This window comes from Capronia coronata (genome assembly GCF_000585585.1).
Source record: "Capronia coronata CBS 617.96 chromosome Unknown acBCG-supercont1.2, whole genome shotgun sequence".
In the NCBI taxonomy this organism is placed as follows: Eukaryota; Fungi; Ascomycota; class Eurotiomycetes; order Chaetothyriales; family Herpotrichiellaceae; genus Capronia; species Capronia coronata.
In genome coordinates, this window is record NW_006912894.1 from 2,291,205 (window position 1) to 2,313,261 (window position 22,057).

General features: G+C 52.8%; 9 protein-coding genes across 9 annotated transcripts; 3 read left to right on the plus strand and 6 right to left on the minus strand.

Annotated features, from left to right (window-relative positions):
- Window positions 1-924: 924 nt before the first annotated feature.
- A1O1_02489 (uncharacterized protein) lies at window positions 925-1,788 on the minus strand (the record flags this gene model as incomplete). The annotated part of the gene is made up of 1 exon (XM_007723400.1): window positions 925-1,788. One exon carries the CDS (start codon window positions 1,786-1,788, stop codon window positions 925-927), a length of 864 nt encoding a protein of 287 aa, XP_007721590.1.
- Window positions 1,789-2,364: 576 nt separating this feature from the next.
- A1O1_02490 (uncharacterized protein) lies at window positions 2,365-3,579 on the minus strand (the record flags this gene model as incomplete). Its single annotated transcript, XM_007723401.1, has 1 exon — window positions 2,365-3,579. One exon carries the CDS (start codon window positions 3,577-3,579, stop codon window positions 2,365-2,367), a length of 1,215 nt encoding a protein of 404 aa, XP_007721591.1.
- Window positions 3,580-5,161: 1,582 nt separating this feature from the next.
- A1O1_02491 (uncharacterized protein) lies at window positions 5,162-8,134 on the plus strand (the record flags this gene model as incomplete). The annotated part of the gene is made up of 1 exon (XM_007723402.1): window positions 5,162-8,134. The coding sequence occupies one exon, from the start codon at window positions 5,162-5,164 to the stop codon at window positions 8,132-8,134; it is 2,973 nt and encodes a 990-aa protein (XP_007721592.1).
- Window positions 8,135-8,583: 449 nt separating this feature from the next.
- Window positions 8,584-9,867, minus strand: A1O1_02492 (uncharacterized protein; the record flags this gene model as incomplete). The annotated part of the gene is made up of 1 exon (XM_007723403.1): window positions 8,584-9,867. One exon carries the CDS (start codon window positions 9,865-9,867, stop codon window positions 8,584-8,586), a length of 1,284 nt encoding a protein of 427 aa, XP_007721593.1.
- A 1,058-nt stretch (window positions 9,868-10,925) lies between these two features.
- Window positions 10,926-12,082, minus strand: A1O1_02493 (uncharacterized protein; the record flags this gene model as incomplete). Its single annotated transcript, XM_007723404.1, has 3 exons — window positions 10,926-11,665; window positions 11,734-11,920; window positions 11,990-12,082. 3 exons carry the CDS (start codon window positions 12,080-12,082, stop codon window positions 10,926-10,928), a joined length of 1,020 nt encoding a protein of 339 aa, XP_007721594.1.
- A 758-nt stretch (window positions 12,083-12,840) lies between these two features.
- A1O1_02494 (prefoldin subunit 1) lies at window positions 12,841-13,333 on the plus strand (the record flags this gene model as incomplete). The annotated part of the gene is made up of 3 exons (XM_007723405.1): window positions 12,841-12,870; window positions 12,924-13,090; window positions 13,168-13,333. The coding sequence occupies 3 exons, from the start codon at window positions 12,841-12,843 to the stop codon at window positions 13,331-13,333; spliced, it is 363 nt and encodes a 120-aa protein (XP_007721595.1).
- A 1,724-nt stretch (window positions 13,334-15,057) lies between these two features.
- Window positions 15,058-16,788, plus strand: A1O1_02495 (uncharacterized protein; the record flags this gene model as incomplete). Its single annotated transcript, XM_007723406.1, has 3 exons — window positions 15,058-15,808; window positions 16,220-16,380; window positions 16,543-16,788. 3 exons carry the CDS (start codon window positions 15,058-15,060, stop codon window positions 16,786-16,788), a joined length of 1,158 nt encoding a protein of 385 aa, XP_007721596.1.
- Window positions 16,789-17,583: 795 nt separating this feature from the next.
- Window positions 17,584-19,491, minus strand: A1O1_02496 (uncharacterized protein; the record flags this gene model as incomplete). Its single annotated transcript, XM_007723407.1, has 2 exons — window positions 17,584-18,740; window positions 18,804-19,491. 2 exons carry the CDS (start codon window positions 19,489-19,491, stop codon window positions 17,584-17,586), a joined length of 1,845 nt encoding a protein of 614 aa, XP_007721597.1.
- A 1,534-nt stretch (window positions 19,492-21,025) lies between these two features.
- On the minus strand, window positions 21,026-21,964 carry A1O1_02497 (uncharacterized protein; the record flags this gene model as incomplete). Its single annotated transcript, XM_007723408.1, has 3 exons — window positions 21,026-21,433; window positions 21,486-21,727; window positions 21,778-21,964. 3 exons carry the CDS (start codon window positions 21,962-21,964, stop codon window positions 21,026-21,028), a joined length of 837 nt encoding a protein of 278 aa, XP_007721598.1.
- Window positions 21,965-22,057: the final 93 nt, after the last annotated feature.

Genomic DNA, 22,057 nt, shown 5'->3' on the forward strand with positions numbered 1-22,057 from the left:
AGATAATCAATATCCACTGGACTTCAGTAATAACATTAATGACCGGAAACATGTCCATACCCACCAATATCACGAAGGTGTGAGAGGGCATAGGAAACAAAATGTGTACCATACCCAGGTAAAGGATATGGTACCGACAACAAGTCATAGTAAATCATGCATTGGGAATATCCGCTTGCTGTTATTCTGACGAGAAACGCTCCAAGTTGAGTATATACTACTAAGTAGTACTGATCCAATACTCTTGAAAATGCGAATTGACGCTTCGTGGTGAAGCAATGAGTATAAGCCCCAAAGACATGAATGCCACTCCTGCGTATGCCATGCGTAGAATGAAATTCGATGGTAGAGGATGGCCACACCACACTGTCAGATCCCTCGGCGACGTACGCAGAGCAACGATCGGAAAACAGTCGACGGATCGTCATGAGAGATTGGATTCCAGCAGAGAAAGAAGACCATTCAGGTGCCATTTTTGAGCACAGAGTGCACCATGCATCAGTGAATTGTTGCTCTGAGTTTGAAGGGAGGCTGGATGAGACCGCCCGTCAACGACAATATAGAGGCGTTCTGTTTCCCATTGCGGTGCACTCGCAACATTCTGAAGCACAGCTCCATAGCCCGCCCCATGCAGGCGAGGGAGAAAACGGAGTGATATCCGTAATCTGTGAGAAAAGTCGCCGACTCAACAAGAAATGGAAAATGTTCTCAATGCACTGCCATCGAGTGTGTCCCAGCTCGGCTTGAGTAGAGCTCATGGCGTTTCCGCGGTCGGGCAGCTTTTTCAGGGTATAGTGTCCAGGAACTCATCATCGTAGGGTTGGTCAAAGAACCCATCGCCTGCAGACATTTTCCAGCTGTTCGAGTTGAAGCACGTTGAGATCGTCGTGCCTTCCAACTCAAACTTAGGAAATCAAGGCCAGCTCAATAATCGTCGTCGACTTTCAGCCCCTTCTCCCTTCTAGCTCGTTTCCTCTCGCGAATCTTCTTCTCCGTCACCATAAACTCGCGAATCCCGACTGGAATGCCCTGGAAAAGAATATCTTCGTCCAACGCGGCGGGACTCGACGCAGGTCCAGGTGCAGGCGTAGTCCAAAGGGCCTCGCTGCCTCCTCCGTCGTCGTCCATGCTCGCAGAAGCTTCGTGGACTTCGGGACGATGCATCTGAATCATAGGCTGGTTTCCCGTCGTGCTCTTGTTTTGTGCCTTTGCTTGCGCTTCCTTGACCCGTGCCGCCCACAACTCCAGATCGTCCCGATAGTCGTCCCACACGCAATGTACACAGCCGCTCATGCAGCAGTTGTCCGGCTCCAGCGGTCTCGGTGGCACGGGGACTCCGTTGATCGTTCTCCATTTATGTTCGGGCGTCTCGGGCAATCGTCTCTCATAGCCCGATCCCCGGAGTGCGCCGAATACTTGCTTGGCTCGTTCTTCTTTGGTCTTGTCGCCCTTTGGAACCCACACTGGCAGCGCAGTGTCCGCCTCGGACCCCTTGGGGAGCGGCGTCTGGAGGAGATCGGTGTAGAAGTCGCCCAGAGGTACAGCTTGTCGGTGCTGGCTGTCGACGGGTTCGTGGAGGGCGGGGCGCGAGCTGTGAAAAGACCTGCGGTGGCTGGTCCTCCTCTGTGCCGTATTGCGGTTTTTGGGTAGCTGGTCTCTAGATTCGCTGGGGAACGCGGAGCTAGATATCGAGCGGGCTTGGGCTTGGACTTGTCTGCGAAGGAGACATGAGGCGCAGGTCCATCTACTTTGGAACATGGGGTTTATTCGCGGCCGTGGGACCGCCATTTGTGTTATAACTTTTGGAAATGCAGATTATGCATAGTACATGAAACAGGACGCTTTAGACCGGGCGCTGGAAAGAAAGTACTGGTATAGATAGCTTCGAGGTGCAAGATATAACACTGAATCTCGAGACTGCGAGTTCAAATCGGTGGCAGAGAAGTCGGAAGACGGCTGATGACTAAGGTGGCAGCTTTCCTGGGCTGATGATGTCATTCCCTCGGCGGTTTCTGCCGGCCGTTTTTTGACTCCTTTCTCCCCCTTTGCCACACGCAGCCTTGTCCGTCCTGGTGAGCAGACGGCTGCTAGTCAAGCTGAATTTGTGTATTGTATGGCCCAGCTGGACTTCGGGTCCAGATCTGTTGGACCGATCGTCAAGGCTGAAGCCGTTAGGCTGCTCCACTATAGAGATGCCTCCTGTAGGTGCGTGGATATAACTCAGTGTCTATGAGTTAGGGGGCGTGAGCACCATCCAACCTCTCACCATACTGGCCATATGGCCACGGGTCTGTAGTTTGGGTTTACCAGCCCTACCTAGCAAGCATGGCGCGGCCTGAAGTGGGCTGCATGATCCGTTGTTCGTCAACACCAGGCGTATTGCTCATTAGCCACCCAACGAAGTTCTTCGTCTCCACCAGCAGCCCAGCGGAGACTGGGGATATTGTTCTTGTCTCGTGTAATGACTTCGACTTTCCCTTGCTCTTCCTTTCTCAAGGCCTGGGCGGCCGCAATCACCAGGTCAGAAGGATCCCAGACCTCGACACCACCCGCCAGCTCCCAGGCATGTGCTTCAAGCTGCGCTCTTAACAGGAGTGCTGCCAATACGGCTTGGGCATCCTTTGAAGTCTCCACGGAGGGAGGCACGACGGCGTGGAGGATGTTAAGGCGCCAATCTTTCGGGTTTGCAGCATACACTCGGTGCCATATCAAGGCTATGCCAGTGTCTCGATTTATGGCGCCTTTGATTTGAGGCTGGGCTTTCCCAAGTGCCTGGTGGATGTAATCTTCCCGACCAAAATGCCATTGGAAATGCTCCAGATCAGGACGGATGGCAACGTGGGTGATGCCGGGCTCTGAATCGGACAACCGCTGCAACCGCTGCTCGATATAGTCTATCGTCGGTATATCCCGCAAGTCTGCCACACAGAGGTCATTAACGGCTGGCAGCGACCTTCTTGCGGCTTCATAACCAGCCCGTTCCAATGGAGTCAGATGGATGTGGTTACTGGGAAAGACTTTCCAGCCATGTTTTGCGTAGAATTGTGTGCCAATGTCGCTCCACAGCACAGAAAATGGATTGTTCGTGCCATGGGGTCTTTGCCAGGTTTCGAGTCTGTGTCCCAAGTCTGCCATCATCCTGCCAGCATAGCCTTTGCCACGATGCTCGGGTCGTGTGTGAACGGAGGCTATGCCATGTGCTTGCACTTTCTTTACATGGCCGTCCCTGGCCACGTAACCATGGACAAGGTACGTCTCGCAGGAGGAAAGTATAGGTCTTGACATGTCTTGATTCTGGGGAAGAGTCTCGGAGGTGAGGATCCAGCCGGTAATGCGGCCATCTCTTGACAAGTCCAAAGACTGAAGAACGCCCTCCCGCTCGAGATATTGCTCCAATGTCAAAGGTCCCCTCCACTCATCCTCGTTGAGGTATGTAGTCTGGACATGTTCAATAGCCGTTGCAGGTACTAAGTTGACATCAGAGGATGCGGCTGATGGCTGAGACTCGGAGTCAACCGCAGGAGGTTTGGAGGTCACGATCTTGGGGATCCCATTCGCCTGTGCTGGCCATGAAGCCATGGTCTGGACATCTAATCTTTGCGTCAGTGGCAGGCGCCGGCAAATGAGCCCTCGAATCTTGGAAAGAAAAAGAGGAACTGGGGACGGGGAGGCAATGAAGCCAAGGTGATCGATGCCCCGTTTCAACTGGGGTTGTGGAGGAAAGTATCGTGAGTGACATGACTTGCGGGGCATGACAGCATGACAGCTTCGCTGCAACTTAGAGTAGGCCGTGCAGCTTCCGACAATATGAGAAAACAGGATCCGAAGCTGTAAACAATCTCTTTGAGATGTGTTATGTAGGAGGAATGTTCATGAGTTACAGAGTAGAGCTATCGTAGGCTGGGAAATAGACGATGCCAAATATTTTATCGAGATGCTGTGTAGAGGGGATATAGGGAGGATCGTAGGATAAGGAGGATTGGGCATCGAGCCTAGGGCGCCTAAACGGCTAAGGTAGGCTAGGGTCCCGCCCAAAGCTTTGTTCAATCATCATTATTAGGTACTTACAGAGTACCGTATGTACGCTTCCACATCATACGACCTCAGCTGAAGCTGCCCGTCAAGTCGACGCCTAAGTTTTTTCTCCAATAAGCAGCTGAACCAGCATCAGGTTGGCTGGAGGCAGAGATCGATCACAATGTGCCAGGGATGCCGCAGGGACAAACAAGCCCCGGGCAGTTCTGGGTCAAGAAATTCAGATCCAGGGTTCTGACGGAAGACATGTTAGGTGTCTACCTCACCTATTGTACTTATTGTCCCTGTTGTATCTCAGGCTTGTAACTGGAACCCGATGCATTCGTCTTGTATCCGAACTTCTGCAACTTCCGCAGCTGCGACGTTGCCGGGTTCAAGTTCTGCTGGCACTTTGGTCGAGTTCACCACAAACTTGAATCTCGTCCTCAACCTCAACCTCGATCCCAACCTCATACTAAGTGAAGACCTCATCCAGTGAAGGGTCAAACCACAAACAACCAGCTCCTAATTAGCAAGGTATCTCACACATATTGAGCGGATACATTGATTCGCAGACGCGTTCGGCCGTCCTGCGCAGATTCACTCGCTCTTCATGTTGATCACAACTAACGTTTATCACCTTGTCATTCCATCATCTCTTCGTTCGCTACTCCCATGCTGCCTGACCACCTACATGCTATCGCAACTGCGGTCTCCTCTTCTCCTCTAACTCCCAAGGTTGCAGTCGTGGTGCTGTCCGAGACCACTGTCTGCTGTTCACTGTCCATCCACCTTCATTGTCACATGAGGCGGGGATGACAGGTCGCGGGGACATAGAGGCAACGTGAAGCCTCACTCCAGTGTCGAGGCCAACATCAGCCTTGTCTGTTTTCCAAGCAGTCTCGGTTCACTATCAAAGCCAGATAAATTCAAATCATGGTGCACATTCCTCTATTCAGCGGGTGAGATCTCCTTTCCGTCTCTTTCACATCTCTACCTACATTTACTCCTTGACATCGGTCTGTTACAGGCACTACCTGTCTTCAGGCAGATCCCGTCCCGTCCCTACAAATACCGTTACAAAGAACCTCCGGTCCTGGTCGACATACCCTAAAGGTCTGGCATGACTAACTTACGACATTCTAGAATGGCCGATCGGTCTCACCTCCGCCAGCGCCGCGAGAGGAACCGATCTCTGACCGCCCATCCTGCAGAAACACCAACATCCTCCCTACGTACCGTTATTGAAATCTCGGATGATGACTCTGATACTGACCCACCTTCGCAATGGGCATCTATCTCTTACCGTCGGCATCGAAGCAGTCCAAGCGATGAATCAGGCCTACAACGCTCAAGCAAGGGTGCCACTCGATGCACCACTGGTGGACAAGCACGTCAATCTCGGACCGCTCAAGATCACAAACGTATAAAGACAGAGACTGGGGCTGGGCAATATATTGGCTCGAGTCCTACTAATTCAAAACCGCGCAGAAGTCGACAAACAACACCAGCTTCGCCGGGAACGCCTCGTGTCACCAAGTACGAGCATCACAGCCACCATGGGTCAAGAACAAACCGCCGTCGTGAGCGGACATACTCTACAACGTCGACTCCTTTCCTCAGTCCTGCCGCCACAACTCCCTCGCCGCGCCGCATGTCAAATTCAAGCAAGAAGCAGCCAGTCAACCCACCACCTTACTATGTGGATAGTCGGCTTGAGGCAAAAATGTATCGAGGCCCGGGCTATGAACGGTTCCCCGTTGTCCTGGGTACCGTCAAGGGCCATCAGGAGCTGTGTGACAAGTGGGATGGTGAACAAGTGGCCATGTTGAACAGGAAGGCTGCCAAGTTGCGACAACCCGTCCACGCCCCCTACGTGGTCCACGGCTCTGACTCGGAGTCCGATGATGAAGCAAACAGCGGTGGAACTTATGCTAAGGGTAGCATTGAGCAGGCATGTCTGACAAGTGTGCTCGACGTTTTCCCCAACATCGAACGTGCTTTTGTCATAAAGAAAATTCACGCCCATCCTCCCCAGCCGGACTTCTACGATGAAGATGGCCAGATCATCGAGCACGGAGCACCGCATATCGCAGAAGAGATCATTGCTGAGGTCCTGGAAATGGACGTATACCCCAGAGAACGCGTGTCAATTTCCATCCCTACTGAATTGATCCCCGCCGAAGATGGTACAGGTGTGACGATAACATGGGATCGAGAACTGACGAAAGGATATATGTATACCAAAGACGCAGTGATCCTTCTAGCCAAAACATTCGACCATGTCCCAACCCATTACATTGTCAAGGTCGCGACAGAGAAGAACTCCATCTTTAATGCTTATGTGCATATTCACGAGCTTGAGGACCGCTTCTACTACCTCTCGGCGCGTCCTTACCACCGACTTAATCGTGCAAGAATTGCAGTTGAGAAGAAGTATCAACTTACGGAGAAGGAGAAAGATAGTCGCATACAGAAGGAATATGCCAATCGGGTGAATGAAATGCAAGCTGCCAAACAACATGTTGCACGAGAGGCCATAAAGGCAGCAGCCAAGGAGGCGAAAGCCCAAGAAGAAGCCGCAAACCTTGTCAGCCACAAAGAAAGCGGTGCAGTTCTCGAGTGTCAATGTTGCTTTGACGACCAAGTCCCGCTCAACCGCCTGGTGTCTTGTACGGCAGAACAACCACACTTCTTCTGCTTCACCTGCGTAGAAGGTCTAGCAGACACTCAGGTCGGGTTGATGAGATATGAATTGTTGTGCATGGACGGAAGTGCGTGTACAGCTGAGCTAGCTCCTGATGGCGTTGGAAAAGCCGTCCCAATCAAGACGTTCGATCGCCTACAACTGAACAAGCAGCAAGCTGAGATTGCGGCCGCCGGTATTGAAGGGCTGGAAGAGTGTCGATTCTGCGACTTCAAGGCAATATGTGACGATGTCAGTGAGGAACTAGTTTTCTACTGTCAGAACCCAGATTGTTGTCGTGCCACGTGCAGAAAATGCAACAAGGACAGCCACCTCCCAAAGACATGTGAAGAGAGTCAGAATGAGAATGAGTTATCTGCACGACATCTTGTCGAAGAAGCCCGATCAGATGCTGTGATGCGAACTTGCCCGAGGTGTAAGGTCAAGATTGTCAAGGAGTTCGGCTGCAACAAAATCCTCTGCACCAACTGTCGCACCATGCTCTGTTATGAGTGCAAAGAAAATCTCTCGGCGATCCCCAACCCGTACGACCATTTCAACCAGCCGGGAAGTCAATGCGCATTGTATGACCAAGAAGGCGTGAACCGGCACGAGGCGGAGGCGAACCAAGCGGAAACAGAGGCGATCGGAAAAGTGAAAGAAAAAGACGCCGATATCGATGCGACGAAACTACGCATTGAGACTGGCAAAGGGAAACAGCCGGAACTGCCAAAGCAACCCGCACCAGGCGCCTTCTACCGACACCTGAACGACGCAGCCGGTCGCTTGAATGGCGTTGGCGAGGCCCAGCTGCAAGCGCCGAGAGACCAGAATGAAATCATGAGAGACCGCATGGAAATCATGTTGAGAGACCGCAATGCAATCATGGCACGCATGATCCCTGGTCCTCATGTTGGAGGTCTCCTCCGCCCGTGGCCCGAGGCCGCTAGATTGCAAGAATGGAGAGATACTCTGGTGAGGGCTGAACAAGTTCAAGTTGGTCCCACCGACGCAAATGTAGTGGTAGCCAGAGACGGGCCTCCATTTCCTCAGTTGCCACGGACATTTGGCCCCAATGTGGCCCCAGCCCCTACCCGGCAACATGCCCTCGCCGACCGTCCACAGCAGCCTGAGGAGGTGGAGATGAGAGTTGACGGTCCCGACCACAATCAGAGATGGAGACTTAATGACACCGTCTTGGGTCTGGACAGAGGGCAAGCCTACCCCATTGCTGGATATCCGCCGCCTATGGAATTAGGCTTCGCAGGGGAATTCGTCGGTCGTGGAGGCCACTACCAACCACGCCCGGTTCTGGACCCATTTGATTTCGAGCCAGCAGATGATATCGCAGATGCTGCCTCTGAGGCCCCATGGCTTCCAAGGATGCCTCCCGGTGGCCCGCCATTCGAGGATCGCCGCCACGCCTATCCATGAGATCGTGCAGCCCGATTTTGAGCTGACGTTGTCACCGTTCAGAACACCTTCATCAACTATTCGTGACATCACTCGATGTTGAGCGCAGGCGTGCGTGGAAGGCGACATGCTCATTATTCAGAATGGTGAGAACCATCTGGTGTTGTGGGAACAGTGCCAAGCAACTCGTCAGACGGTTGACAGCGGGAGGAGGTTGCTGTCGACGAGAAGGAGAATCTAGGGATCTCGAAGGGGATTATGTGGGCCAGAAGACAGAGGCGGTAGCATAGTGGCCAGAAAGGAGCGGCGGAAGAACAATATTATTCTTCGTTCTGCTCTCTTTTCTTCGAGCCTAAGGCCATGGTCACCATTTGCTGTTTTGTTTATTCTTCAAAGCTTTGGAAACCTTGGAGAATGGCATCGCTTTGCATGGGTAGGCATGCAAAGTAGTTTGAGTGTGAACATGACCCTCACCCGCGTTGGTAATCTGTCGTCGCTCCACCCTGTGGTTTGCGATTGATATCTGGGGGCTCGAGGTCATATCCGCCTCCGAGAGCATCTTCAAGATCAGGATCAGGGCCATGACCAGCGTCAGGATTGAACCTCTCCTGCCCGGCGCCGTAGGACATCTTGGCCCGTCTCTCGGCGGCGGGAGCAGATGTAGTAGTATTAGGACCAGAGCCAGAAGTGGTTTCCATGCTACTGTAGTCGAACTTCGCAGCGGATTCTTCCACCCAGACTTCGATGCGTAATTCGCCGGCTTCGAGGCGGCGGACTGCATGCGTCTGACTTTGACGGGCATGCCGGGGTGGAGAATGAGAGAGACCCGGAGCCGGAGCCGGAGCTGAAGTTGGATCTTTATCTTTGTTTTTGTCTTTGGACACTGTTTGTCTGTTTTGATTTCCAGAGGTCGAGGCAGTAGCTCGTCCATCGGGGTCTTTAGCATCATCAAAAACTTCAGGTTCCGCGGCCATCCATTTCCGCTCTTCCCGCTCAAGTCTGCCAACAGGCCGATCAGCGTTATCTTTGACCTCGATTGCCAGCGTGAAACTGCATTCCGGCGCCCCAGGCCCTTCAGGCAACGGCCGCAGTCGGGCGGCGGCGGTGCTGATTCTGGACAAAGTGGCGCGGAAGTGTGCTTCTAGATCAGTCAGATTCAATGTGCGCGCTAGCAAGATTTGATTTGGGTTTGTATTTAGAGCTGATTGAGTTGTATTGGTGGTGGTGGTTGTGGTGTGTGCTGGGCCTGATACTGATGCTGATGCTGGTGTTGCTGCTGATGCCGATGCTGATGCTGCTGGATAAGGACGTGCCGATGTGGACGTATACGCAGATTCAAAAGGAACATCCCTATCCCTCTTAGCCACGGCCGGCAAGGAATGTAAGTCGAACGTCCAGCGCTCGAGCACGCGATTGCTTTCACACTCGTAGATACACAGCGCGACTTTCTCGACCGTGTTCTTCTCCAGTTGGTCGCGGACGGCGCTGACGGCGTCGAGGATCCAAGTGCAGACGGCCGGGTGGCGGTTCTGGCGCACCGGGTAGTTGTATGCGCGGGTCGAGAGGAATGAGATGGGCGGGTAGAGGCGTCGGAGGTAGAGGATGTGGTGCGTCGCTACGGTTAGGAATGAGGTCAGGGTTTCGACTAGAGCGCGGTGAGTTGAGAGGATATGGGATGGTGTTGTAGTTGTAGTTGTTGTTGTTCCTGTTGTCGTGGTCGTGCCAGTGTTGGCGGTTGTGGATTGAGCGGCCATGATGAGTTGGAGTGTGGAGTTGTTCTTGTTCTTGTTCTTGTTTTTGTTATTGCTGATGATGGAGTTGGTCTTGTTCCTGTTCTTGCTGTTGGTGGTGGTGGTGGTAGTATAGAGTCCAAGAAGACTGATAGTCAGTGGAGAAGAAGTAGGTGTCTCAGGAGAAGACAAGAGTCGATATTCAATTTGTGGAGTACGAGTTTGACATTATAGATTTTGAAGCTGGGACTGAAACTTCAGAGATGAGGACCAAAACGGGCGATCTCAGAGTTCAGGTAATGCCTGGCTTGTATTGCTGACCGCTGAAAAGTTGTTCTTCTTCGATTGGAAAGCTTTCCTCGAGCCTGTTTGTTGACTGCTCATGGCATGATGCCGTGCTAGGTCCTCGTGGAAGGGAATGATCTATCAGGTCGGTCGAGGTATGCCAGTGACTCAAGAACACGAAGTACTAGTAGTGTACTTCTGTTTAGTTGTTGTCTAGTGTTGCCTAGGTAAGGGACCAGATAGGCAGTAGTATAGGAAAGAGGAGGATACGAACTGCAGCGGGGGAGACTGATGAGGCCAGACGTCGAGTGCCAGTGTCAATGCCAGTGCCAGCCTTGCTGCCGTTGACTAGGAGCCAATCAAGTCACGCCAAGTACTTTGGCTGGAAGGCTGAAGATCCCGCCCGTAGACTCGGAGTAGTAGTTAGTACATTCACGCGCGACGCTTCTACCACTGTCCAGAGGTACTCGTAGTATATTGATGACGGCTCTACCCTTGTGAGTCCTATACACTCAATGCCCTGACGCTTTCATGTTACGCCGTTCATGTTCTGGCTCTTCTGTTACTCACGGTCTAAATGTCCAGTCACTTTGGAAAATGCCTTGGATGCGAGCACGAGATACGGCTACCTTCATGATGAGACAGAGATCGTCCTCCAGGAACAGGAGTAAGAGCACGCCTTGAGGGACTTGCGAAAGACGCTGTAGGGGCATGCTTGGACAGAACAGATGGGAAAGGCGTGATGAAGAGCCACCTCAGGTTTCTGAATCCGGGTCCATTTGTCCGTCTATCTGCGATCATTTCAACTTCTTTGCCTCCCCTTTGGCGTTTCCATTGGCATCCCCGTTTCCGGCCGGGCTGCCACCTTTCGACCCTGGTTCCGAGACCTTGACAATCTCGGGCAAATGAAAGATACTTGGCCAATCCATGCGGTAATGCTCCTGGTCGCCATTGAGAATATGTCTCAGGTGGATCCCCCAGACAATGTAGCAATAGGCTCCGATTCCCGTCATCAAATGCCACCAACCGTGCCCTTCAAGAAAGAAACCCCAAGGCATTCCCACCGCACGACGCCAGCTCCGCAATGTCGAACAATACTCGTTGTCGATCGCCCAGATTCCAAACCCGGTGACGAAGATGGACACGCCGAAGCCGACGAGAATCCACATGTTCTTCAAGATCTCCATGTCTCGCTTGTTTTCGTATTCCTGTTGCTGCTTCGACAGGGCCGGTTCGTTCATTTTCTCCCGCTCAAGGCGGTGTCTCTCTTCCGACTGCCTCAGGGAAGGACGCAGACTGTACTCCATACTATAGAGGCTCCGAAAGACAATGAAAACGGTCAAGGCGGCGTAGACGGTCTGATGGAACGTCGGGTCTTGGATATAGTGGTAATAGACGGTGATGAAGGCGCAGAAGACGACAAAGAAAATCCCCAGCGCGGCTTGTACTCGAACGGAGCGCGTGTAAGATATACTGGCGTAGGCCATTAGACAGGTCGTGTAGATCATGTTCAGCTCGTCCACCAACTGCCAGGGGTCTGTGGTTTTTTGTCAGAAACGAATTGTTATGCAAGAGTGAAACCCCGCCGACTGAGAGCCAACATACATTTCAAGGTCGAATGGAACATGAAGCTCCCGAATCCGACGAGAAAGTAGCCGAAATATGCAACCTCAAACACCCTAGCATGGCCATGTGTCCTGCAGCTCTTGACTCCCTTGTAGGAAAGATATATGAAGATCACGTTCGTCAAAGTGTTGATGATCTCGGCCGAGTAGTATGTCGCGTAATAGTCCTAGAGAGGTCCGTCAGTTCTGCGCGCTGTGTGTGCCGAGCCGTCGAGGCTGGAGGCTCTGGTACATACCTCTTCACACCATTGCAGTGTCGAGGTCACCGGATCCCAGTAGCCAGGCTGGTCTGGCGGCGGGTACGGGATGGACGGCAGCCATGAGGGCATCCTTGCGGCGGAAAACCGTTTGTGGTTTGCGGTTTGCGGTTTGCGGTCTGCAGTGAGGTACCGGTGCTCGTTCAAGGAGAAGCCATGTTCACACGGGCCGGGACTCTGCAAAGGCTTTTAAGGATACGCCGGAAGTCGATGGAACAGGTGGAACTGCACAGACGCGGTGCCTACACGGAATCGGAATTCAGGACAAACCATGTGTAGTGGTGGATCCCCATCGTGCCTTGATATCCGTCTATCACTTTCTCAAATCCGAATCTCATGCCGGTCGGTCGGTTTGAAGAAGTCGGACTGGAATTGGGTCATGACGTGGTGCCTAAGATCCTGTAGTACTGTCCTTAAACCGGCTTTCCAGGTGTCAACGGCGATGCCAACAGAGTCGCCGTTTCTCCGTAGGCACCTATAGGGATCTATTACTATTATTGTGTACATGTAGCTACCCTAGGTACCGAGGTACCTGAAGTAGCAGTTTTCCAGGTACCTGATGATCCTAAGGATGCAAGCTGGCCCCTAGTCCCATGTCCTGAAGAGTGGAAGCACCCCCGTGATAAGGTAAGCTGCTTAACTGGCTCGCAGGCCAAAAGCAAAAACCCATGCATCTCTAGGCGGTCTAGTAGTGATAACGTCGTAATATTAGGCTGCACTCTTTTCGGTGCGGAGACTCCTCCAACCTGGCCAGCTAAGAAAGTCGATCATCGTTTGAGGCTCAAACCCACCAACTTCATCCGATCAACCACACAACCACCCGCTTGAAGATGGCTATCCCGAATGTTGCATTGCAAAAGGTGCGCCCCCAGATGGGCTCTACAGAGCCGAGATACTGACTGACATCCTGCAGTTGCTCCAGGAAGTCGAAACGCAGGCCATCCTCTCCCAGCAGAAAATCACTCAGACTCAGGCAGAACTGAGTGCCAAACGACGCGATGCACGCTTGAATCATCTCACATCCGACGAACTCAAGTCTCTGTCCGACGGCACCAATGTATACGAGGGAGTAGGGAAAATGTAGGCCGTGATTCATTGACTTGCCGCACCCTTGCACATGATTTGGGCTTTTATTGACACACATTTGTTTCTGTCAGGTTCGTCGCCGTGCCGATTTCGACCTTAAACCAGCGCCTGACTTCCGAGGCGAGTACGCTGAACAAAGACATTTCCGACTTGGAAAAGAGACTGCACTATCAAGAGACAACATACAAAAATAGCCGGCAGCATATCGAGAAGATCCTACAGTCCGGATCTGCCTAGGACAGTGTCCACAGTCTTGCATTGGTTGTGTGTCACGGCGAGGGCTGTCACCCAAGAAACCATGAAATGAAGGTGGCACAGAAGGGTCGTCCTCGATTTTAAAAAAGGCTTTTGAGCTGAAAGCACGACCCGAAGAGTTGGAGCATCATGAAGCCATCCAATCTCCTATGCATGGACGAGGAGCGTGAAGGTACTGCATTGACTGAACCGAGCCACTTATGGATCCGTTGTGCGTTGTGCCATTTGCTGAGTCCAGCGAGGGACGATCCATCAATGAAGGCACCCTGATCCTCCGGTGTGTTTGCTAGATCATATTGCAGCCTATATTCCCGTTTGCTCCGGGGTGAGTGTCCCTGGTCAAATCCGCATTATGGGGAGGGAGGAAGGAGGGTCAAGGGAGGACGGCGCCAGCGTTCAGCCAACGCAGCTGTTCGACAGCAACAAACGGAAAGCTGCCGCCAAGTAGCAAGACGGATACTGCATGGCAGTGATGGTGGATTTCCTGTTCGCCCTGGTTTAGGTGTGTAACCTTGGACGATGCGAACCGAGAATGAGAGCCGTTGGACGGAGGTGTCACGGGGACCATCGGGATGCCCGTGTCTTAGTCTTGGGCATCGAGCACGAAATGGACATCTCCTTGCTGAAGGGCCGGACATAGTGGTGGGTGCGGAAGATGACGACGATTAGGGCAGGAGATGCGGTCAGGCGTCCAGAGTTCCACCGGCCAACATCAGTGCAAATGCAATGGCTGGCTACCTGATGATGGAGTCATGGAGGTCATGGACACAGTCCCCCGTTTGGTCATGAAACACAAAGCCTGTGTATTTGTGAGTAGATGCCTAGAGAACAGAGCTCGTCAAACGAAACATAGATGAAGCAGTTCGGGAGAGCAAGGCACCTATTTGTAGGTGGTGTCTGTCGCTTTGGCGTTGAGGAGATTGAGCTGTTATAGGACCAGACAACTAACTCGTGGGGATCTCAACAGCGGGAACCAAGCGAGGACTCACCGCCCACCTGCTGCTCTCTATCTTCCACCTCCACTGCACCACTCGCAACCGGCGCGATACGAACCCCGGCGACTGACCTTTTGCAGCGACCTGCCACTGGCCCCCAAACGCCTTTCTCCCACTGCATCTTGCGCTGGCATGCGACACCAGAATCGGCTGAATAAAACCCCCTCAATCACCCCACTAGAAGCTGAAATTACTTGTGAAGCTTCCCTCCTTCTCTCTTCTCTCTCTATACCACTCTCGTCTCTCTAGCTGTCGAGCAGCAGCAGGAGTCCGCAACAGACGGAATTACCGAGAATCTTATATCCTCTTCGGACATATCGACCCTTCGATCGATCGATCGATTCCCCTGCATAGTTGCGCCCGAGAAGAATCCGTAACCGCCTTGCCAGGGACTCTGAGCAGCTGTCGGGCGCTGAATTGCCAGGTGCCCTGCGCTTTTCTGGTTTCTACCCCACCGCCACCGCACCGCACCGCAGCGCACCGACTCCCCAATTAGGCTTCTGCCCGCAATCCACCGCCAGGGTTGGAGGCAGTTAATCCCCGCTCATTGGAGGTGTTGCTCGGGTTTTGTTTGTTTATCACATCCCAAGAGTTCGATCTTGAACTGTTTTAGACGCGCAGCAGTCCGAGCAGGGACTCACTCCTAGGATCCGGGATCACTGTCCTTTGTTTCTGCCTGAGGCTACCCACGGTCAACAGTCAACCAGCAATATGCCGTCTCGACGCTCGTCGGGCTCCGAAGCCGAGTACGTGCTGATGCCCGTGCGCAGCCACGCGGGGAGCGACTATGGGCGATCCCGCCGCGCCCGATCGCCCGAAGAGGTTGTGGTCAACAATTTTCTCGGCGTTCCAGGACAAGGCGCTCGACCACGGGCGTCCAGCCAAGGCGGCGGGCCGGCACCCACCATCGTCAACATCGGTGGTTTGCCGACAGTCGCGGGAGGGCGGCACACTTCGCGCAGTCGAAGCCGGCACCGTCGTCACCGCAGCGGATCTTCGAGCTCGGAATATTCCAGCGAAGATGATCGATCGCGGTCACGACATCGTAGAGGCCGCGGTCGCCGAGGCAGACCCCTGTATGAGGAAGATCTGGTGTCTCGCCCAAAGGCCTTGCTTGAAGATGACCTCCCGTATCATATCCGGCGAGACCTGGACTATGCCCGCATGCAGCGCAAGGAGGACGAGGAGCGACGGATCCAGGACCGCATCAAGCGTGATCGCGAGCTGGAAAAGAAGCGATGGAAGTTGGAAGAGGAGGAAGAGCATCAGCGCAGAAAGAAAGAGCGCGAGGCTATCCTGCTGGAAGCCAAGCTCGAGGAGGAACGGAAGAAGAAGGACGCCGAAGAGTTGAGGCAGAAGATCCTGAAGGATGAAGAGGAGAAGGCGAGGAAAGAGAAGGAAAAGAAGAAGGCCGAGGACGAAGAGTTTGAGCGCAAGGTCAAAGAGAAATTCATGAAAGCTGGTATGCTACGGCCCTTTCGTTCTTATGATCCCCATCGATATTAGTAGTGTGTTGGTGGAGGGGATTGATTGATGTTGTTACTTGTTGTTACTTGTTCTTCCTGGTGTTATTGCGGATCTTGGGTTATTGTTATTGTTGGTGTTGGTGGTGGTGTTGTTGTTGTTCTGGACGTCGTCGCTCATGTCATCGTTGTTGTTGTTCTCGATGACTATTCGATGTCGTCTAGTTCTGTGTTTTCTTGCCTTCTGTCATTTGCTGCCTTCTGCTTCTCGAACACTGTCCCATCTCTCCCCTCGCTACATATCACTGGCCTTCCTATCCCTCATGCATTTCATTCAAGCGTTTCCCTATCAACATTTCACACGTTTGGGTGGGCTAATTGTTGGACTTTCCCTCCCTTTTTCCGTTCAGGCTACAGCAGCGAATACATCGAAGAAGTACTGCACAAGAAGAAATCCGAACAAGCCAGTCTGGCCATCGACCTCCACCGCCCGACCTACATCAAAGTCAACCGCAAGTATCTGCATCCCGACACTTTGGATGCGTACGGTCTGCCATGGGAATGGGATGGGGTGAGTTTTCTTTTTCTTCTTTTGCTTCTCCTTTTTTGGGGGCTCCTTCAACCTGCCCAGTTTCTACCTATGAACCTCTGGTTAAATGAAGGCTTGGAAGAAACAAGGCAAAACGTCTATCATATCTGTTATCGGGCATAGGCTAACATGTTTCTTGTTTAGCGCGACGACGAATACATCATCATCAAGAAATACATCGACCACACCCTCCAAGACGAATTGTTCGAACACACGCGCCGGCTCAAGGACCGCAAACTCATCACGGGCCCGTATATCAAGGAAACCAAGGTCGTGACCAAACTCAGTCCGAACGATCACGTCCGCAAGGGCGGCGATAAAATGTACGTGGTCCGAGAGAAGAGTAAGAGTCCGGCCCGGAGTCGGAGGTCTAGTTGGATGTTTACCTAGAGGGGATATCTCCCTGAGGGAGAGACAAGTGTCTTGGGTTTCAACTGGAAATTGACTGCTGCTGCTGCTGCTATTACTACTATTACTTGCTGCTGCCGATACCTTGATACAGACTTCCAGAAGAGTAAGCGAGACCAACGGCCTATAGAGCTCGGAAGAGCCATGCGTCTGGTCATCTGGTGCAGGGTACGAGAAACTGGATGTCAGATCAGGATGGCAGGTATTAAGGACGGACAAGGACTTCGATCGCCAAGTAAGGTCAAGGAAGACAGAGAGGGAGAGAGTTGAAATGTTTTAGAGTTGTATGCCGACCATCTGGAAAGATCTGAAGGAAAATGAGTGAATGAAGAGGGAACTTGAATACGTTTACTACAGACAAGAGTAAATTTCTCTAGAGGTGTTTGGTAGAATATGACTCCAAAGGTAGGAGGTACGATGTTTCAGAACGACAAAGCAACGACCCAGATACTAGTATTTCGGCATTCGCATAGCCTCAAGGAAGACGAGGCTGCGGCTAAGCCTTAAGAAAACGAGGCTGAGGTGCTGCGGCTGCCCAGGCAAACATGTAAAAGCATTGCTTATTCTCGTGCAACTTAAAAGTGCTGTGAGATGGTCCTGAATAGCTAATCATTCACACGCCTTTCAGACAACAGACACAACTTTTGGAAGCATACTGTCAGAATATAGATTGCGAACGCTATAACCTTGTTATGCTAGAAATATGGTATCGAATACCTTTTTTATTTTGACACATACCAGTAGATCTTGACCAAGCGAGCAAGTTCAAAAGCATACTCAGCCAGTTCCCCAACGACCTCGACCCCGACCCCGACCCTTCCACGGCCCCGGATTCCCATTAACAACTTCAGCTGGAATCTTGACTCCTGGCCCTGACGCGCGACCGTTCCTCCCCGTGGTCCGGGCCTGGATCGCTTTGACCAGAGAATCCCTCCACGACCCCCATCGGCGCGCCACGACCAGGACCAAAGAAATGACGATAGTCAGTGGAATGCTGACGGCGAAGAAGACCCAGAAGCTTCGTTTGCCCGGCAGGAAGTTATCCGCCATGCTGAACATCGAAGCCACAAGCGTGAAGGGGAAGATGACGGTGGCCAGAATGCTCAGCGAGAGCCCTGTGGCGCTGTCTTCGATGGCCTGGAACGCGGCCCGCAGCGAGGCGATGTCGTTGGCCACGGTCGATAGATTGTCGGCGCGGCTAAGCAGTGGTCTCAAGCGGCTTGCTAGGGTTTTGAAATCCTTCTGAGCGTCGGAAAGAGCCTGGGCCATGGGCACCACGGTTGCTGCGGCCCCAGATTGGAAGTCGCCGCCGCCGCCGCCTCCGTCGAGCGAAATGCCCAGTCTTTCTAGGTTCAGCGTCATGGCGTTCTCAAAGTAGATCATCTGGCGCCGGAAATAGTTGATCTTGTGGCTGGTCTTGACGACCTTGTAGAATTCGTGTTTCCATTCGTGCGTGCTCATGTGTTCCGGTTTGGTGGCCGGGTTGTCGTCGCTGAAGTATTCGCTCTGCGCGAGAGTGTGCGAGACCACCTCCAGCGTGTGGATCCAGTAGTATGCGACGAACTTCAGAAGGTGTTGGGCTGTGTTGACAGAATCCTTCTTCGCCGCACGGATTTCCTGCTTGTCGGCCAGGTTCGTCCAGTAGAAGATGGTTTCGTCGAAAGGAGACGTGACGGACCGTGGCCCCGTGTTGGCGATCAGGTCTGCCGTGGCGGCACGCTGCGAGGAGCAGAATGACAGCGGGTAGATCGTCGGACAGCCTTTGTGATATGGCTCGCTGGAGTGGGGGAATTTCACCAACCTGAAGAACCGGCCCGCGTCCCGGGCGTACCACAGTTCATTTCGGTTCTGGAACTCTTCTCCCTTGAAAATGTAGAAATCGCGGCCTGACGGTGCTTTGAACGTATCTAATGCCGGATCCACCAGCATGACGGCTTATGGCGATGCACATATATCAGTTTGTCGGCTAGCATGGAGGAGCCATTATTTTGACTTACCATTCCAGCCATCGCTAGCTTTTGAGCTCCTGCTCTGTGACGTCCAAAAGGAAGCGCAGCGTCGTAGAAACGCCAGAGGATCGTCGTTCGGCAAGCTGGGCCCGTCAATGGTCATCCATGGCTCGTACCACCTCCGGTTCACTGCGAAGCTCATCTGGTTGCCCAGGGACGAGATGTCGTCTTTCGTGCTTTGGTCTAGGCCGCGGAACTCGTAATACCGAAGAGTGAACGCCTTGCCGGGCTGCATCATTGAAGGCAGCGCGCGATGCCCGACAGACTTGACATCTGTGAAGTTCCATGTGTTCATCTGCTCAGCAAAGACGTGCGGATCGACACCGACGTGTTCGCCGAGTGTTTCGACAAAGCCGGGTTCAAGGTCCTCGAGAACATACAGCCGACAGGCGCTGTTCTTAGTGGGTTGTGCTTTGATGGTCTCGAGATGTAGTCGCAGCCCATCCGCGGTGTTGAATTCTTCATGCTTGACGCCGTCGTCGGTGAACTCGAGAACAGCGCAGCGGCCGGGTGGTCTGCCATAACGTTCTTTGTAGGCAGAGTCTACCACCAAACGTCCTTGGTCGGCCTTATTGGAGATCTTGTTCAAAAGCTGATTCAGTCCGGGGTAGGCGTGCTGCAATCTCTTGACCCGCGATAAGTATGGCCCGTCTGGGTTCTCTGGCTTCACCTCCATCAGTGGAACAATTCAAGCAGAGGAACTAGGCAGAGCCATAGATATAGGAAGCGCAAAGGACAGGCAAGACGGCTCGGCTCGACAGGAGGCTGGGGTGTCTTCTCATATCTAGGACACCGTATGGATCGGCCCCAATGCGAAAGACACTGATGTGCAGCCTGAGCGAACTGAAAGTGCAGGATGAGAGGCTTGTATCTTTAGGGGGCTCCAACCTGCCTATGAGGATGTACAAGGCGTGCAGGTCAGGCTGCATGAGCTGTCTGTCCCTGTTAAGCGTCCCACCAGATATGACAAGCATGTAGGAGAGGCTTCTACGAGGGCCAGGCTCTGATCCTCAAGCTCTGTCCTCGTCATTCATGCAAGCCAGCGTGGCACGGGGGGACTCTGTGGGCAGCGAGGCAGCTATTGCAGATCTTGCACATTGCTCATGCGGGAGCGAACTCATGTACAGAGAACTCAAGTACTTCAAAGCGTGTCGTATAGTAGAGGCCGCCAGGTCCCACCTTGGTGGCAATTCTCACCATGCTGGAGCATCAACTTTTGAGTCTGCGGCCGTCTTGGGCAAGCAGTTTCCCGCATCGGGCAATACACAGGCTCGTGGGTTAGGAAGAGGGCAGATAACAGGACAAGTCTGACCGATATCTTGCTTCTCTAGTGTGCACCCAAGGGCAGGGCGTCGCACGTACTATAGGGCCAGCGAAGCGGTGTGGAGGCAAGAAGAGGAGGATCGGGACGAGGGGACGACGAGAGAGCGTATCGGGATGGGCCAGGAGGTAAGGAGGAGATCGAAGCGGACGCAGTGGTGAGGGACGCGGGATGATGGCGAGCTGAGAAGAAGAGGAGACAGGGAGGGAGTTGTGGAGGGGCTGATGGATACCGAATCCTAGATAGAACACAACAAGACCGGTGCTTGCGGTCTAGACTGATTGACTAGTTCTACTGGTGAGTCTGTGGCCCGCAGGTACGAAGGGGCCATACAAGGAACCAGTGTTGAGATAGGCCAATGGTCTCGCAATTCTCTTTCTTTCTTTCTCTTTTCCGTGCCGTGTCTTGGAGCCTCACTAGGTACGGAACCCTGGAGGAGTGGCGGACATGGGGCGATAGGGGAGTTGTTACAGTACATACTGCTGCATGTGATATGCCAGTGCTGCTTTCAGGTTCAGAATGAAACAAGATATAAACAGCACATCAGGCTAACGACAGATTCAAGACTAATCAAGTCATGGTCGACGATGAGTATCTCGGCGAAAACCAGGGTATCTCCATTTGACTATCTCATAATTCATGATGGATTAATATGTGTATTTGATGCCGGCCACAACGCGTTAACCCCCACCCCCTGCCTGGACGCTCATTCTCGACCCATGTACTGTTTCCTTTATCGAGTCAACTTTCAACGTCGGTCGTGAAGATACGAAAACCCAATGCCATGTAGGTCGGTTGCGCTGTCACTGAAATGGTATTTCGACAGTTGATCGTTTCCTCGACTCCCCAGCCTGTCCAATATTGCCCGATTGACTGGTTCGACTCGTTCCTAGAGAGCCTGGCCGTGGGTGATGGCAGGATGGTGTGCCAAATCCGGGCGACAGAGCTCGGGACTTGCAACATGTCGTTCGGTCTTGGGACTTTGGCTGTATCTGGAGCTGGATCCTCCTGGACTTTGTGCATTTTTGGTCGTAGGTTGGTGGTAAGCAAAGGGGCTCGAAATGGCAAGGTGCATCTTCGGCGTCTGAGCCATGTCGCCGCGCTCGGTGTTCTTGCGAGAGTGGTATGAAGGAAGCGAGTCTCGTTTGCTGCCGAGGAAGAACGATCGATAATGACTGCGTCGACTGGGCGGTTTCGGCGTGGTTGCTTCCATGTCGGCTTTGTGAGATGCCACTGCGCCATGGGATCGAACTTGTCGGGCTGTAAGATGTGCTCGGGTATCTCTGAAGACATAGCTCTGCCAGATCCGTTAGTGTGGTGGTCTTCAGAGGGTCTGGAAACTTGCTTACTGCCAGGATATTGATCGCCCCCATCACGAGAACTATGATCCCAGAGGCAATCACAAGACGCCAGAAGGGTAGACCCAGGCTCTTCTGACTGGTTGCTTGTTTGTTCAGATTGCCCAGAATGCTGTTGCCGAGAAAGACCATGGAGAACCCAAGCATGATGAAGCTGGATCGAGCACTGAACAAGGGCCAGTTCCGCGAAACATAGGCCTTGAAAAGAGGAAGTTCGGTGAGGATGAGGAAACCTAGGGTTCGTTTAATAGCCGATCTCTGACGAGTCTTCTGGACAACTCACCACTGAGTACGATTCGGATGACATGTTCGCAGGCGTCAAAAAAGAAGAATTTGGAGACGATGAAGGTCTTGACCAGCATGACCGAACTTGCCGCAATGACAGTGAGGAGTGCAATGATGTTCATCACTCGAATGATGTTGAGCACGACGTATCCGGCGCCGGCCAGCGACTTGCCGAAGAGAAACATGGTAATGCTGACTTTTGGCTTGACTTTTTGATTTGACGAAAGAGCTGCAGGATCGAAAGACGGAGATTCTTGTACAAATACGACGAGGAAGAA